This window comes from Ursus maritimus, unplaced genomic scaffold (assembly GCF_017311325.1).
Source record: "Ursus maritimus isolate PB19 unplaced genomic scaffold, ASM1731132v1 scaffold_6, whole genome shotgun sequence".
Classification (NCBI taxonomy): domain Eukaryota; kingdom Metazoa; phylum Chordata; class Mammalia; order Carnivora; family Ursidae; genus Ursus; species Ursus maritimus.
In genome coordinates this window covers 19893018-19909170 of record NW_024426774.1, presented here as the reverse complement: position 1 = coordinate 19909170, position 16153 = coordinate 19893018, and the positions used below count along the sequence as shown (strand labels likewise).

Genomic DNA, 16153 nt, shown 5'->3' with positions numbered 1-16153 from the left:
ATTAGTTGCGTGAGACCCACTTCTTAAAGGGTTATTAGAAGTCAATGTGGAACACCCGACATGCAAAGACAACGATGGTTTTTCTTCCTCCTTGTTCTTTGCCCTGTTCTCTCTCCACCCTAGTCCCCAGCCCTTCAGTCAGTCAGTCAGTCAGTCAGGAAAACCAGGGCATCAGCAGTTGCCCTGTGCCTTCCTCACTAGACCCCTCCCCGGAGCACCTGGCGTGGGAGTTTCTACAGCCACTCATGAGGGGAAGGGCCCAAGACAATAACGCGACGTGGCCCGGCCGTGGGAATTTTAAAAGCTCCCCAGTGATTCTAATACAGCAACCAAGTTTGAGAAGTCATGCCTTTATGCGGTGGCAAAGAGTGACGAATGCTAGAATGCTGTAAGTTACCAAGGGGAGTGCAAGGACTCAGGGCTGGAGTGTCCCAAAATAGGAAGCCAGGCCAGGCACCAGGTCCCTAAGATCTCATGACCCGGTAGTTAAAGGGATCAGTTATCCATGGCTCCAGCAGGAGGGGGTTTCCTGCCTTGTCTCCTTCCTCCCCCATCTCCACCCTCCTGCCAGGTTTCCCAGATGCTCAGACCCTGCTGCTCTGCCCCTTTGCCCTGCAACAGTGAGTGTGGGTTGGTCCATTGATGGAGGAGAAGCTGGGATCAAGGGTCAGTTTTTTTTGTTTTGTTTTGTTTTCAAAGATTTTATTTATTTGATAGAGAGAGACAGCCAGCGAACGAGGGAACACAAGCAGGGGGAGAGGGAGAGGAAGAAGCAGGCTCCTAGCGGAGGAGCCTCATGTGGGGCTCGATCCCATAACGCCGTGATCACGCCTTGAGCCGAAGGCAGATGCTTAACGACTGTGCCACCCAGGCACCCCGTCAAGGGTCAGTTCTATTCTGGATAAGAGAGCCCAGGGAAAGGACTTGGAACCCCCCTCTGGGACGACCCCAGGGATTCCTTTCAGTTCCTCAAACATTCATTGAGTACTTGCTATGTGCCAAGCACTGTGCCAAGCCCTGGGACCCTGAGGTCTGAGTAAGACAGGATCCCTTCCCTTGAAGTTGCTCACAGGGGAGACAGGATGTAAGCAATAATGGGCCACCAAGGGAAAAGAAGAGCAGTGTGTGCTGGTTGTTGAGGAGGCCCAAAGGAGGAAACGTGCAGATGTGAGGGGATTGGAGAACACATCCCAAACACTCAAGCTGGGTCTTGCAGGACAAGTAGTGGTTTTCCAGGTGGACGTGGAGTGGGAAGAGAAGCCCAGTGTTGTGAAAAGGCCCAGCACATTGCAGGAGCTGGAATTCTTTTGGCGGAGCGGGTGCGCAGAGCGTGCGTAGTGAGTAAGCAGTAAGAGGAGGCGGGGAGGCCGGGCCAGCCCACCGGGCAGGGCACCATGGCAGACTTTGGGTTTCATCCTGCAAGGAATGGAGGCCTTTGAATACTTCGCAGCAGAGGAGAGGCACGCTCTGACTTGTGTTTCTGGTGACTGCCCCCGGGCTGTCATGTGGAGAGCGATGGAAGGGGACGCTGAGGCAGGAGGGAGCTGATGGACTGTCGAGGGGAGTCATGAGGATTGAGGTGAAGTCAGCAGGTGCACTCGTGGATGGAAAGGTGGGAACGGTGGGAGCCCTAACAAGAAGGCAGACCTGATGGGATTTGATGACTGGCCCAACGTAGGGGAGGCATGAGACGCACGCAGGGCAAGGCCTGGGGCGAGGGACGTAAGGTGCACAGGGCACAAAATTTAAGGAATCGTTCACTCAAAGGATCGTGCAGGTGCTGGCCTTGAGTGAGAACGAAGCGTCTAGGCTGGGTTCAGGCCTGTGCTGTGGGGGTGGACCGGATGGTGAGACAGCCCCCCCACAAGCAAGGCCTGGGGGGAGGTGCATAAGCACAGCTGGTGGCAGTGGTGTGACAGTGAGGACCGGCAGCTCCCCAGGGCCCCTGGCTCTGCGGCAGCTCTGCCCTTGGCCTCTGAGGACGCGTGGGGCCGCTCTGACTGGCCCACCTTCGCGCAGGGTCCCACGGCATCCTCACACAGCCCAACCTCTGACCCCCCAAAAGCAGCCCTCCACCCCTGTCCCCCTCTGTCCCCAGTGGTGGGGCCTCCACAGGTGGCAGAAGGGCCCCCTGCCCCCACATGGCGACCGCACCCCCTCCTTTGAGAGCCCGCAAGCAGGTCAGCTGGTCCCACTGGGAAAAATTCCAGCGGGGAGGCAGCCAAGATCTTCTAGTGGCTTCCGGGTGATCTCAACCTTCCGGGAAGCCTGCGATGAAATCAGAGGACAGCTGGAGTGCCCTGGGGCAGCACCCTCCGAGCGGCCCGAGTGAAAATGCATTTTATGGAGTCCCAGTTTACCCAGTTTCTGCGAATCCATGATCTGCTAAGCCCCAGAGTCCACCAGCGCCTACGGCGTGTCTGTGCCAAGCACCGGGCTGGGGGCTTTCACACAGCACAGCGGCTTACGGAGTGGGACTGGGGATGGTGGGTTCGAATCTTACCTCTTCGTGAACTAGCGGCATGACCTTAGGCTAGTTACTCTCGATTTCTTCAGTTGTTGAGTGGGGAGAGGAAGAGTAGCTTTCTCTCAGGGTGAGGACGGAGGTAGTGTTTGCTCAGGGCTTAATTCAGCCCCTCGACGGCAGTGCTCAGCAGTACTTGTCCGCCATCCTGGAACAGAGGCTGTTCCCATGTGACAGATGTGAGAGCCGAAGGGGCTAACTTGGTCTCGGCCTTGCATTTAGTGGGCCGAACCCCGGTCTCCGGGCCATCTCCAAAGCTCATGTGGCTTCTGGGGCCTCATACTGCCCCTTAGTGCTGCAGAGTCTTCTCCCTTTGGCTTTTCTTCTGCTTTCCATGTCAGCTGAAGATTACACCTGTGCTGAGAGCCCTCTTCTTGAGTCGGGAGCCAGTTAGCTAAAGAGCTGGGCTGCCCGGGGACGGTATCTGTGCTCCCCACCCTGGAATACCGGCTGGGAGCTCAGTGCCAGGATTCAAAAGCCTCCTCATGGTGAAGCAACCTTCCATCTGTATCCAGAGCAAACAGATCAGGTGCCTATATGCCCTCTCTTTGCCTCACCTAATGGTCTTACCGACAATGGGAGCCTCTCTTTGCCTCACCTAATGGTCTTACCGACAATGGGAGCCTTGGCTGGAGCCTAGGAGACCAGAGGGGAAACTTTGTTTTGGTGAGGGCCACAAGGCCCCATCTGGGACACATCTTTTGTCCACTTCTGGAAGGACCACAGAGCAGGGAAGCCAACCCTCTCACCTGGTGATGCTGTGGCCATCTTTGAAAAGCCCGTCTCTTAACCCCTCTGTGTCTGCAGGCCATGGAGAGCAAGCTGCTCATCGGGGGCAGGAACATCATGGATCACACCAACGAGCAGCAGAAGATGCTGGAACTGAAGAGGCAGGAGATTGCGGAGCAGGTAGGGCTGGCGGCTTCAGGTCCCGTGGGAGCACATGGCCTGGAGGTCTTGTCTGGAGGACACAGGGCAGTGAGCCATCAGACGTGCTACCCTGGGTCCCATGGGTCCACTAGCCCAGGGGCCTGCCTCTGTCAGGGACACAGCCAGCTGGGGGGTGAGAGGAAGTGTTCCCCGTAATGTCAACTGCTACAGCTTGCCCGGTGTTAATTCCCGGGCCTTCCACAAGGGTATAAGTTCTGTATGATGATGTCCTGAATCGTCAAGAACCACACTTTGTTCGTCCTACCAGTCATCTATGATACCACATGGGGAGAGGGTGAGGCAGCTGGGAAGCCAGTGTATGGGAATCTATGTCGGCTTGACACTCCTAGAATGTGCGAGCTATTCGGGATGGGGTCTCCATCCACAGGGGGCAATGTGCGGCAAAGACATGGCCATATGAGCTAAGAAGAAGGTTCAGAGAGGCTCCACTGATGATGCATAGGAGCAGGGGCCATGGGCCGCTCTCTTCTCCTTCCCGGCATCTGTGGCCGCAGTGGAGCCAGATCCCGTGACAGGCAGAGTGAGCTTGTCCCCTGAGCTCCTTGGCCCTCCCCGGTACACGCCGCCCCACTGAGCCCCTGTGCCCTGCCTTGGCCTAGAAACGCCGTGAACGGGAAATGCAGCAGGAGATGATGCTCCGTGACGAGGAGACCATGGAGCTCCGGGGCACCTACACGTCCCTGCAGCAGGAGGTGGAGGTCAAAACCAAGAAACTCAAGAAGGTGAGAGGCCGCAGGGGGCTGAGGGCCCTGCAGCCTCTGCCCAAGACAGTCACCCACCCGAGGGGTCTGTGCTTTAGGGCCCCTTCCCCGCATTGCTCAAACTGTTGGAACCCTGAGTGACTTCGCCGGGGCTGCCGGGCTGAGGAGCGGGGGGAGGCGTGCACCGGAGCCTCTTCTCCTGGGCCAGGCTGGGCCTGGGGGGCTGGGAAGGCCTTCACTTCCAGTCTCCCATTGCCATCGTCACAGCAGTGGGTAACGTCCCCTGCACAGTGTCATCAGTGGGTCCCAGCTGGGTAGCCGGGCCCAGGATAGGAGCGTCAAGGAGGCCTGAGGAGATGCAAGGCTGGGGGAGCGGGGGAAGGGAAGGGATGAGACTGTCTGATCTCAGGAACCCTGCAAAGTCCACAGTCAGAGAAGGGCATGTATAGGGACAGGAAGCGGCGAACGCCAGCCCAGATTCTGGGAAGAACCTGGAAATCCCATTGGGTTGCCCATGTGGCTGGCCCAGAGCAGGCTAGGCAGAGGCCCAGCCACAGTGGTAGTTTCCAGGGACAGAGCTACCTCCTGAGGGTTAGGAGCAGGACAGCAGGCTCTCTGCTGCCCTCCACACCCCCACTCTTGCGGACTTAGGCCCCCTCCCCTACGGAAGCCCTGCACCAGCAGTTCTGTGCTTGGGTCCTGATTCGGACTCTTCTCTTACCTGGTTGTGTGACCTTGAGCGACTGTGTACCTGAGTCACCTCTTCTGTAAAAAGAGGGGGTTGGGACTAAAAGGTCTCTCGGGTCCCTTTCAGTTTGAACGTTCCCCAAGGCTAACGGCAGCAGAGAGGGAGCGGGGAACAGGCCCTAGGGAAGGAGGGACAGGACGGCCCTTTGAATAACCTGGACTCGACTGGTGGAGCCTGAGCCTGCGGCTTCGGGGCCCAGGCCGGGTGACGGGGGCTTCGCCGCCACACCGCGTAGCCTCTGAGCGGCGCCTGTCCCCACGCAGCTCTACGCCAAGCTGCAGGCGGTGAAGGCAGAGATCCAGGACCAGCATGACGAGTACATCCGCGTGCGGCAGGACCTGGAGGAGGCGCAGAATGAGCAGACCCGGGAGCTCAAGCTGAAGTAGGACCCCCTCCTCTTCCCCTTCCTGGTCCTCACAGCCGTCCTTCGCTGCCCGGCCTCTCCCCGAGGGGCTTATTTGCTTCCTCAAGGCCTCGTTCCAGCCCTTTCTTCCCCCAGGAGTCCAGGTGCCTTAGGAATAGAATGTGTCTGAGGGGTGAGGACGAGGTCTAACTTCCAGAGTTACGTGTATCTCCGTTTCCTTCTCCTTCCTCTGCTCTGCCATAACGATGAGCCCCCAGAGTGCATGGTGGGTACTGGTCAAGAGTAACCCATAAGGCCCTGAGCCTTCAGTCTTTGCACTGGAAGCAGGGATTTCAAGTTTTGTGATTGCTGTAGGGATCCTCTCTTCCTCCAACTTTCTGGTTTTTCCATCTCTTCCGTTCCCTCTGCCTCTTTGCTTCTTGCTTCCACCTTCGCGTGTCCCGTGTGGTCTCTCACTCCCCGGTTCCCCATCTCTACCTCATTCCTGCTCCCAGGTACCTAATCATCGAGAACTTCATCCCCCCTGAGGAGAAGAACAAGATCATGAACCGGCTTTTCCTGGACTGTGAGGAGGAGCAATGGAAATTCCAGCCACTCGTGCCCGCCGGAGTGTGAGTCTCTCACTGCCTGGTCTGGGCAACCCCCCCACTAGGTTGGGGGTGGCCAGGGGCCTGCGGGGAGACAGAGGTCTCTGTGCATTTGGAGATGGGTAGGAAAGATGCAGGTGGAGGATGGATTTCTCAGGACCTAACATAGGGGACTTCACGAAGGAAGGGTGTTCTGCCCAAAACAAAATGTCTCAGGTGCCCCGCGAGGGCCCTAAGGAGGGGAAGAGCATCTTAGCCTTTTGGCAGTCCCAGTGAATGATAACATTTTGGTCAGTCTGGTGAATATTCATTTGTCAGGTGCTAAAAATAGCAACAATAGTTAATATTTGCCTTACTGTGTTGGGCACTGTGTACAGGACTGTACGGACAGAAGGGAAATCAGACACAGTCAGAGGAATGCAGGGATGTGATCAGATCAGGAAATGATAGTGGTGTGACCCAGGCTTTATAACCTCACGCAGCTCAGCTTGGTGATTCAGCATTTCCACCTGTTTCCATATAGCCTAGCTCCTAGGTACCCGTTGCATCCACTGGCTGGGTGTGTAGCTCCCTCTGCTGGTGGCTGTGAAGAATAACATGCTACTCAAACCCAACACAGGGACTGCCCCACTCAGCTGGACCACTGTCCCTTAATTGAAAATCTGTGTACAGAGCTGTTTAGGAGGCTGGATACCAAAGCACTTCCCTGGAGTTTCTTTGCTCTCTCTGTCTTAGGAATATTAATGACAAGATAGCGCAAGATTCTCCCCAACACTGGGTGGGGAGCTAGCTATAAAGGTCTGTGGCTTCCCACTGGGGCATCACATGCCTACTCAATCTCTCTACTGTCTAAAAGGCTGACCCGGGGGCGTCTGCCTTCGGCTCAGGTCATGATCCCAGGAGTCCCACATCAGGCTCCCTGCTCAACGGGGAGCCTGCTTCTCCCTCTGCCCCTCACCCCACTCGTGCTCTCTCTCTCTCCCTCAAAAATAAATAAATAAAATCTTTAAAAAAATAAAACATAGAAAAATAAAAGGCTGACCCCACCCAAGCTGACACTATGCTACTTTGTAAGTGGTAAGTTCATGAGTTGAGGACTTTTCAATGGTGTCGCTTTGGACTTTATTCAGAGCTTCCCGGTGATTCTGCAGGAAAGCCAAGTTTGAAAGCCTCTACTCTAGTGCCCTCTACTGGAGGGAGATGCTGGAGAGGCTTCTGATCAATAGGTTGATTTTGTACTTAGAAGAGTTCCTCAAATGAAATTTTGCAGGGGCTCCTAGCTGGCTCAGTTGGTAGAGTATGCAACTTTTGATCTTGGGGTTGTGGGTTCAAGCCCTGTGTTCGGTGTAGAGATTATGTAAAAATAAAATCTTTTTTTTTTTTAAGATTTTATTTATTTATTTATTTATTTATTTATTTATTTATTTATTTATTTATTTATTTTAGAGAGAGAGAGCATGGGCAGGGTGAGGCGCAGAGGGAGAGGGAGAGGGAGAGGGAGAGGAAGCGGACTCCCTGCTGAGCTTGAGGCTCAATCCCAGGACCCTGAGGTCATGACCTGAGCTGAAAACAAGAGTCAACCACCTAACCAACTGAGCCACCCAGGTGGCCCCGGAAAAGGTTTTTAAACCTCTCCGAACCCAAATTGCTTCACCTGTAAAGTCGGGATAGTAAATGTACCCTGTAGCATTGTTGAAGTTGAAATGAGATAATGTGTGGGAGACTCCAGGCCACAGAGGAGATAATCAATAAATGGGTGCAGTCACACCAATAAGCCAATATTGTCATTACAGGGACTCCAGAGCAGCCAGTTTGCCTTCATCCTTTAGAAGTGTCAGACAAGGGCAGTTTGGTTTACTGCTCTTGTTTTAGATTTTGATTTTTTTACCCAGGCATTCTCCAAGTTTAGAGAGGGAGCATTCCTTGCTTGAAATAGAATCAAGATAGTTAAACCGGTTTTGTGATAGAGGCAAAGTTTACCTCAGTGAGAACATTCTCAGCTCTGGGTTGAGTCCCTAGCTTTATTCACAGGTCTGTGACAACTGAGCTGAATCTGAACAGGGAGAAGTTCCAGCCTCCCCGAGCAGGGTAGGGCAGTGCGGAGGGAAAGAGAGTAAGCAGAGGGGCGCCTGGGTGGCGAAGCATCTGACTCTGGATTTCAGCTCCGGTCATGAGCTCAGGGTCCTGGGCCCAGTCCCGATCTGCACTCAGAGGGGAGTCTGCTTGAGGATTTTCTCTCTCTCCCTCTTCCTTTGCCCCTCCCCCTGCTCGTGTTTTCTTTCTCTAAATTAATGTAAAAATCTTACAAAGGGGGCGTAAGTAGACATGCAGGAGAATGCTGCAGGGTGGACAGCTGGCCTTCGGGGACAGAGGGACCACATCACACAGACAAATCAGGCTCGCTGTGGCAGATGATTGGGAATGACCTGGAAGGAAAACTCACCCTATGATGTTGGATGCCAGTTTTCAGAACAGAAGAGAAAAAGGGGGAGATAAGACAGTGGATAATGACATCGGGGTCATCCCCTAAGACAGAGCTGAGAGATACCTTTATAATATTAAGGGGAAAAAATACTATGATAGCAGCCATATAGCAGCCAGGGTGGGTCCTGGGACAATTCTTAGGATCTACTCAGCATATAACTATTGTGGGTCTCTGTTGGGAGGGGTGGATGCAGGCAGAGCCAGGCCCCTGCTCTGGGCTGTCAGCCACAACCTGCCTACTAGAGAGGGATCAATCATGGAAAGTAGGCCTGGGGCAGAAGAGGGAGTAGATGGGAAGTTTGGTGTCCCAATTACAGACTGCCCTCCCCCAGCCCCTTCTTCCCGAATGCCACCCAGAATAGCCCTGGCATCTTTACTGGGTCAGGCTGCCAATTCACACTGATCCACTGCTCCGCTCGCCCAGCCCTGTCCCCCGGTCCTATTCCCAGAGCTTGCAGCCTGCAAGCCGCTCCCAGCCCCAGCCTGGCCTGGTGTTCTCCTGAGAGACAGTATAGCATCCTAAAAAGAGTATTTGGGCAGATCCAGTTCAAGTGTCTTCCTAATCGTTTGACCTCAGGCACAAAAGGCATTTTGCTGGTCTGAGCCTCAGGCTCCTTGTCTGCCCGGTCTACATCTCAGGAGGTTGTGGCAAATTCAAATGGGATATGTAGACACACCTTCTAAATGAGAAGAGGTGACGTCACTAACTCCCCACCCCCCACCCCTCCCACCCCCGTCCCCTTGATGCAGAGTGAGCTGGGGCTTCTACAGTTTCACCCTTCCCTGTTTTTTTCCCTAAAGTGGGGTCAGAAGGGCCCCCTAGGTGGGGTCCAGCACTCTTATGTGCTTGATAAAATGAACCACAAGAATGGCATTTCTGCGGCAGAAGGCAGGCACTGTTCCGTCAGCTCCTGCTCGTGCCACGAGTCAAGGACAGGATGTCCTATCTGTGAAGTACTCGGCCTGTTTCTTCTCTTCTGTCTAACTTTTGGTTTTTTTGCATTGCTCCTTTGTATCCCTGCTTGAAATTAGCAAATTGCGTAGAGAATAAATAATCATCACAGCTGCGGGGGTTGAGCCTTTGCTGTGTGCTCTGCTCACTGCTTGTCTCGCTTCATCTCAGCAGTTCTGTGTGACGCGGGAGGGGGTGGGGGGCGGGGACAGAGGTTTTCAGCCACTTCCCAAGGTAACAAAGCTGTAAGAGGCAGAGCCAACATTCAATCTCAGAGAGTCTCACTCCAAAACCAGTGTTACTTTGTTTTAATGGAAATACTTTCTTGCTTTCTTTCCTATCTTTGTTTTGAATCATAAAAGCAATACACCACACTCGTCACACTGCTGAAGGGAAGAAGTCTGACATACTGTGAGTGGCTAGGATAGAGAGCAATGGAAGCTTTCATAGGTATAACCACTTTGAAAAGCAATTTGGCAATATCTAGTAAAGTTGAAAATATACATACCTTACAATGGAACCATTCCATTCCTAGGTATATACCCCAGGGAAACTGTTGAATATGAACTTGAAGATACCTGTATAGAAATGTTCACAACAGCACTGTGATAGGAAAAAAAAACAACCTAGATGTACATCAATAAGAGAACATTATACATATACATATATATGATGTTATATTGCAACCTTAAAGTAGTTAATATAAGCAAACTTGAATAATCTAATCTAGGGGTGCATGGATAAATCTTAAAAAAATGTTGAACAAGCAAAAAAAAAAAAAATGCAGTATGTATACCAGACAGTACAAATTTTAGAAATAGGCATACAAATACCCATGTATATTGTTTATGAATATCCACATAGATAAGTAACTATAAAAACATGCACTGTGTTGATTAGTGCCAAATTCAAGAGAGTAATTAACTCTGGGGAGGGAAAGATAGGAGTTTTCAAAAATGCCTACATTTTACTTCTTAAAAAAAAATCTGGGGGCGCCTGGGTGGCACAGCGGTTAAGCGTCTGCCTTCGGCTCAGGGCGTGATCCCGACGTTATGGGATCGAGTCCCACATCAGGCTCCTCCGCTGGGAGCCTGCTTCTTCCTCTCCCACTCCCCCTGCTTGTGTTCCCTCTCTCACTGGCTGTCTCTGTCTCTGTCGAATAAATAAACAAAATCTTTAAAAAAAAAAAAATCTGGCATAAGTATAACAAAATGTTAAATAGATGATTTGACAAAGCTGAATGGTAAGCATACACATATATATTGTTTTCTATACGTTTCTGAATGTCTGAGATAATTAGATATAAAGTGATATATTTTCATTATAAAATAGTTCAGATTTTGCAGAAGGGCATAAAGATAATAAAAGTCACCTGTAATCATACCATCCAAAACCAACAACTATTAACATTTTGTTGAATATGCAGACTTTTTTCTAAACATACATACACATCCACACACATTTCTTTTTTTTTCTTTTTTCCCCCTTATTTATTTATTTGAGAGAGAGAGAGCACAAGCAGGGGGAGCGGCAGGCAGAGGGAGCAGCAGACTCCCCGCTGTCCACGCTGTATCCCAGGAACCCTGAGATCGTGACCCCAGCCAAAGGCAGATGCCCAACCAACTGAGCCACCCGGGTTCCCCCCTACACATTACTTTAAAAACAAAACAAAAACAGGGTACCTGGGTGGCTAAGCATCTGACTCTTGATTTTAGTTCAGCTCATGATGTCAGGGTTGTGAGATCGAGCTCCGCATCTGGCTCTGCTCTGGGCAGGGAACCTGCTTAAGATTCTCTCTCTCTCTTTCCCTCTGCCCCAACCCCCGCCCCAAGCAAAAAACAAAAAACCGGCGCCTGGATGGCTTAGTCTTTAAGCGTCTGCCTTTTGGCTCAGGTCATGGCCCCAGGGTCTTGGGATTGAGCCCCACATCGGGCTCCCTGCTCAGCAGGGAGTCTGCTTCTCCCTCATCCCCTGCTTGTGTTCCCTCTCTCTGTGTCTCTCTCTGTCAAATAAATAAAATTTTTAAAAAAAAGAAAAACAAAAAAAACCCACAACCGTCATCCTTTTATTTGCTTTTTTATTTATTGTGTTGTGGAAATCTTTTCATGTGCACATGGAACCACACAAAGATTTTAATGACTCCATCATATTTCTTCACACATTTTTTGGTCCCTATTCCTGCACATTTGGGTTGTTTCTAGTTTTTTGCGATTGTAAATGATATCGCAGTAAACGTTCCTCAGCCAAATCAAGAGTCAGACTCTAAAACCAACTGAGCAACCCAAGGGCCCCAAAAGCTTTTCGTTTCAGCGAAGTCCTATTTATCTATTTTTTCCTTTGGTTGCTTTAGCTTTTGATAGCATATCCAAGAAACCGTTACCTGATCTAGGGTCATGAAGATTTACTTCTGTCATGTATTCTAAGGGTTTTATAGTTTTAGCTCTCACATTTAAGTCTGTAGTCTATTTTCAGTTAATTGTTATAGATGATGCAAGGTAAGGATCCAACTTCATGTTTTTGCCTGTGGACATCCAGTTGTCCCAGTACCATTTGTTAAAGAGACTGTTCATTCCCCCATTGAATGGTCTTGGTACCCTTATAGAAAATCGATTGTAGATATAAGGATTTATTTCTAGACTCTCAATTCTATTCCATTGATCTGTATGTCTGTCCTTATGCTGGTACCACACAGCCTTGATTACTGTAGGCTTTGTATTAAGTTCTGAAACTGGGACATGCGAACCCTTCAACTTTGTTCTTTTTCAGGATTGTTTAGGCTATTTGGGGACCCTTGCATTTCAAGCTTGATTTTTTAATCATTCTTTTTGTACTAACTCTTAAGAAGAAAAATGAAAAGAGGAACCACTAATCATCAATGGTCTTGCATAGTGGGTGAAATCAGCATATGAATCTGAAAGCTAAAAGAAGATTGGATTTCCTTCATTTCATCCCTTAGTCAAACCTTTTTATTGTAGAAAAAAAATAGAAAAAAAAAGTAAAGAAATATATGCTTTCTTGTGTTATAGTGTTTATTTGTCCGGCTGTCTTAGAACAATGAGAAGAAAATTCCTGCAAACGATGTGCAGAGCCTCCTGCCTACTTTGAATGATACTTAATTCTTCAGGATATTATTTTCCCCATTTTCAAAAGAAATCCGCTCTAATATAGCCTCTTCCCCACAGCAGTAACAGCCAAATGAAGAAGCGGCCAACGTCTGCAGTGGGCTACAAGAGGCCTATCAGCCAGTATGCTCGGGTTGCTATGGCCATGGGGTCCCACCCCAGGTACAGGGTAAGAAGCTGGGAAATAGAAGGGGGAAAGGAGAGAAAGCCCAAGGGAGGCAATGCTCATCATCTCTGCTTGCTCAACTTACCTCGCCAGCTTTGCTATACCCAATATTGACTGGGCGCCTAAGAGCTAGGATCATCAGGGCCACTGCTCACGTCTGGTCTGATGTTCTCACCGCAGGCTGAAAACATAATGTTTCTGGAGTTGGATGTGTCCCCTCCAGCCGTCTTTGAGCTGGAATTCTCTCACGACCAAGAACAAGACCCCCGTGCGCTACACATGGAGAGGCTCATGCGCTTGGACAGCTTTCTGGAAAGACCTTCCACATCTAAAGTTCGAAAGTCCAGGTCCTGGTCAGTACCACTGTGGTTGGAGTGGGCAATGGACTTAGGAGGCATGGAGACCCTATGGGCTGGTTGAGGCCGAAGAGGGTTTTGGTTGTACCTGTGAGGCATTAAGGGAGGGAGAGAACTGGGGTCATCCGGGAGGAGGTCCCACAGCAAGCAGATGAGGGAAAGGCAAGTCCTCACTTTTCTGTTTCCTGCTGTTTCCCAGCCTCCCCATTCACCCACCTCATCCCTACTCTCCGCAGGTGCCAGAGTCCGCAGCGGCCTCCACCATCTACCCCACATGCCTCACTGGCCTCCGCTGCTCTGCGCCCCACAGCAGTGCTTGACCACGAGTGACAACCCTCCATCAGGCTGCCCGTCCAAGAGCCCCCTGGGACGGGGAGCCAACCCTGGATCATCTCACCGACGCTCAGTGTGTGTGCGTGTGTGTGCATGTGCGTGTGCGTGAGGGGGTGAGAATCTGGCAGACCGTGCCTCGGCCTGCTCTTCTTAGCCTCCTTTATTTAATTAATGTTATTTATTTGTGGAGCTCAGTTGTGGGGGGAGATGCCCTCGCCTGAGCCTGCCGTGGTCACTGCATAGCCTCCTTTCCTTCTGACTTTAGACCCTCCCCATGTCAGACCTCAAGCTCCTCCCGTCAGCTGCTCCCACAAGGGAAGGTAGCCAGTGCCTGAGAAGAGAGTACTTTTTCTACCTGTCTCGCTCCATAATCCATCCCCTCCTATGCTGACGGTGAGCAGTTCCTAAGCACTTTCTGGGACTAGAAAAATGCTAGATGTCCACAAAGGACCAGAGACGTCCTGACAGTGTTGGGCCTATGCTCCCGGCGAAAAGAGCCCTGCACTTCACTTTCTGGACCTCAGACAACCTCTTGTGGCCTCTTGGGCTCCTTTTCAAGGACTTACATGACCTCACCGACACAGCTCATGCTCTTCGGCTTTGGCAAGAACTCATGGCTTACCAAACTCGGCTTCCTGGCCACCTTCCCAACCTTTGGATGGGAATTGTGAACCAGCCGGTTGCTGCCTCTTCGGGACCTGCAGAAAATGAAACAGTCGTGGAGACAACATGGACAGTCATCAAAGGAAGTCCCTTCTCTGAGTCCCTTCGTTTCTGTCCCCTTGGAGAAGTAACTTGGATCAACAAGCGATCAAGCCAACTCCCCATTTTTGAGAAGCTGCTCCTTCCTGCTGTGGTCACTTTCCTCTGCAGCTGCCTGGATCCCAGGTCATAGTGGGGGAATCAATGTCATTCTCCCCCTGGCTACACAAAGGTATTGGAACCTGTTGCTTCCCCCTTCACTTAGCACAGGAGACAGAGAGCCGGGCACAATCTGCCAGCTTTGCTTCTGCATCACGTTTGTTGAGCACTGTTTTGTTGAAAATGGATCCCTTCTTCAGAATTGTGCAAATTGGTCCCTAGGGAAGTACTCCCCACCTCCTTTTGTGACACCCTAAGATATCTCCAGGTATCTCAAGTAATAAGTAAATTTCTACCAAAAGAAAGAAACTAATTTTCATTGATTTACTTTTTAAGTGTGTATTTTGGTAGAGGAGTGAAGAGGTAATCATGAAAGAAACAAGTGATTTAAGATCTCAAAATGCCCTAATAGTGGCAATCTCTGGTTTCCAGAAATACAAGGATTTTAGTCATTGTAGAAAAGCGTGAAATTGACAAAGCTGCTTGAATTTGGTGAGTGGGAGGTGGGGGCGGGGGTGGGGGCTGATTACCTGGTTCTTCTCTTTCCATCAGGAGGTGAGTCCTTCTTGCACAGTTCAAGTTCTGCTCTAAGGACCAAGCTACGGTTTGGTTTAATTCAATGATGCTATCATTTCTGCCGTAGTTACTGGACTAGATGGTTGGACAACTCAATTGCCATTTGCTCCTGTCCTTCAAGGAAGTACCGTTCTTCATCGGAGCCCAAGAGATTATTTGAGACTCAGGATTCAGATCAGAGGTTTGGCTGTGTCTGGGACAGGAATTATGTGTAGAAATCCCCCAGGTGGCCTGGACCTCGGGGGACTTCATGCCCACATCGAGCAGCCTCTCCCACTGACCTTTCTTGTTTGTGGATGAAACCGCACGTATCACCCCCATTCATCACTTGGACACATCGACTCTGCATCATCTGGTCACTTGACCCTCACAGTCTTATAGCACAAAATACCCAGTTTCACCACCCCCAGTCTGCGGGCTGGGCCCGAGGTGTGTCGGAGGAGGAGCTCCTGCCTGCGGCTTTGTGTAAATGTGTATGTGTGTGTGTGTTTGTGTGTGTGTGTGTTTACCTCCGCTCTATGCGCCGGGGACACTCTGCACTCGGTGTGCGCTATGCTGGGAACAGGGCCACCGGGGTGGTTGGATCTCAGTCTCTCTGTCTCTCTCCTTTCCCTTTTGATGTATCAAACATTTGACTGACAAAGTGAAGGCCTGGATAAGGACCAAATTTCCATGTCTGTTGTATGGTCTTTATTTCGGATAACAGTTACTGCAGTGGCCCATTCTTGTCACTCTATACATATGACTATACGGGGACATATGTAATATATAAATATATATAAAAGAACATTACCCTCTGTCTCCTTGGCTTCAGATGAGGCCTCTCTGTTGAGCTGAAATGCACCTGCAGCTCGCCGCTGCCGGCAGCCTGCAGCCCAGCCCTGTTCAAATTAACACAGTCGATAATAAAGGAATGAGTATCGTCACAGAATTGGTCGCCTACCTTCTCTTCCCTCTGTTCTTACTTACACTGTCTCATGCACTTTCTCCTTTCTCTCTCTTCCTTGTCTTTCCAAGGGGGGTGGAGGGTATTCGGAGCTCAGCTGCGGCTATCAGGACCTTGGGGGAGAATGGGCTGCTTAAAAGGGACCCGTCTGCCCAGTAGGGCCGGGAGGCAGGTCCGAGGCTCTAGCCTGAAGTCTGTGCCAGAGCCGTGGGCAACAGCTGTTCGTGTTCTGGGCGAACGGCCCCACCCAGTTCACCCTGAGCTAGTAGCGGATGTCAGAACAGCCTAGATGTCCGATTAACTGTCGATATCATTTCACAGCTTTGCTCCTCCACGGATCGGCCAGGAGAGATGAGAGCGGGTAGTCATGAGCGAAAAGCACATAGATGTGCCTGGCATGTGGTGGGCGCTGAATTACAATTGTTCAAAAGACTAACATCCCATTGGGGCCTCTTCCCAGGGCTTCTTTCCCTTCCTCTGGG

At 50.9% G+C, this 16153-nt stretch overlaps 1 protein-coding gene across 4 annotated transcripts in view; it reads left to right on the top strand.

Annotated features, from left to right (window-relative positions):
- KIF3C (kinesin family member 3C) overlaps positions 1–15656 on the top strand; it is a 31616-nt gene extending 15960 nt beyond the window's left edge. Inside the window, exons 2-9 of one of the 4 annotated variants that reach the window (XR_005832779.1) lie at positions 3332–3433; positions 4075–4197; positions 5188–5306; positions 5783–5899; positions 12494–12602; positions 12780–12952; positions 13192–14222; positions 14793–15656. Coding sequence is in view for 2 of the 4 variants with exons in the window: in XM_040622980.1 (XP_040478914.1) it covers positions 3332–3433; positions 4075–4197; positions 5188–5306; positions 5783–5899; positions 12494–12602; positions 12780–12952; positions 13192–13285 (837 nt within the window). In the remaining 2 variants the exon portion in view is untranslated. Of the gene's footprint in view, positions 1–3331; positions 3434–4074; positions 4198–5187; positions 5307–5782; positions 5900–12493; positions 12603–12779; positions 12953–13191; positions 14455–14701 lie in introns of those variants that run through there. The other 3 variants (XR_005832778.1, XM_040622981.1, XM_040622980.1) reach the window with 3 other exon arrangements.
- Positions 15657–16153: the final 497 nt, after the last annotated feature.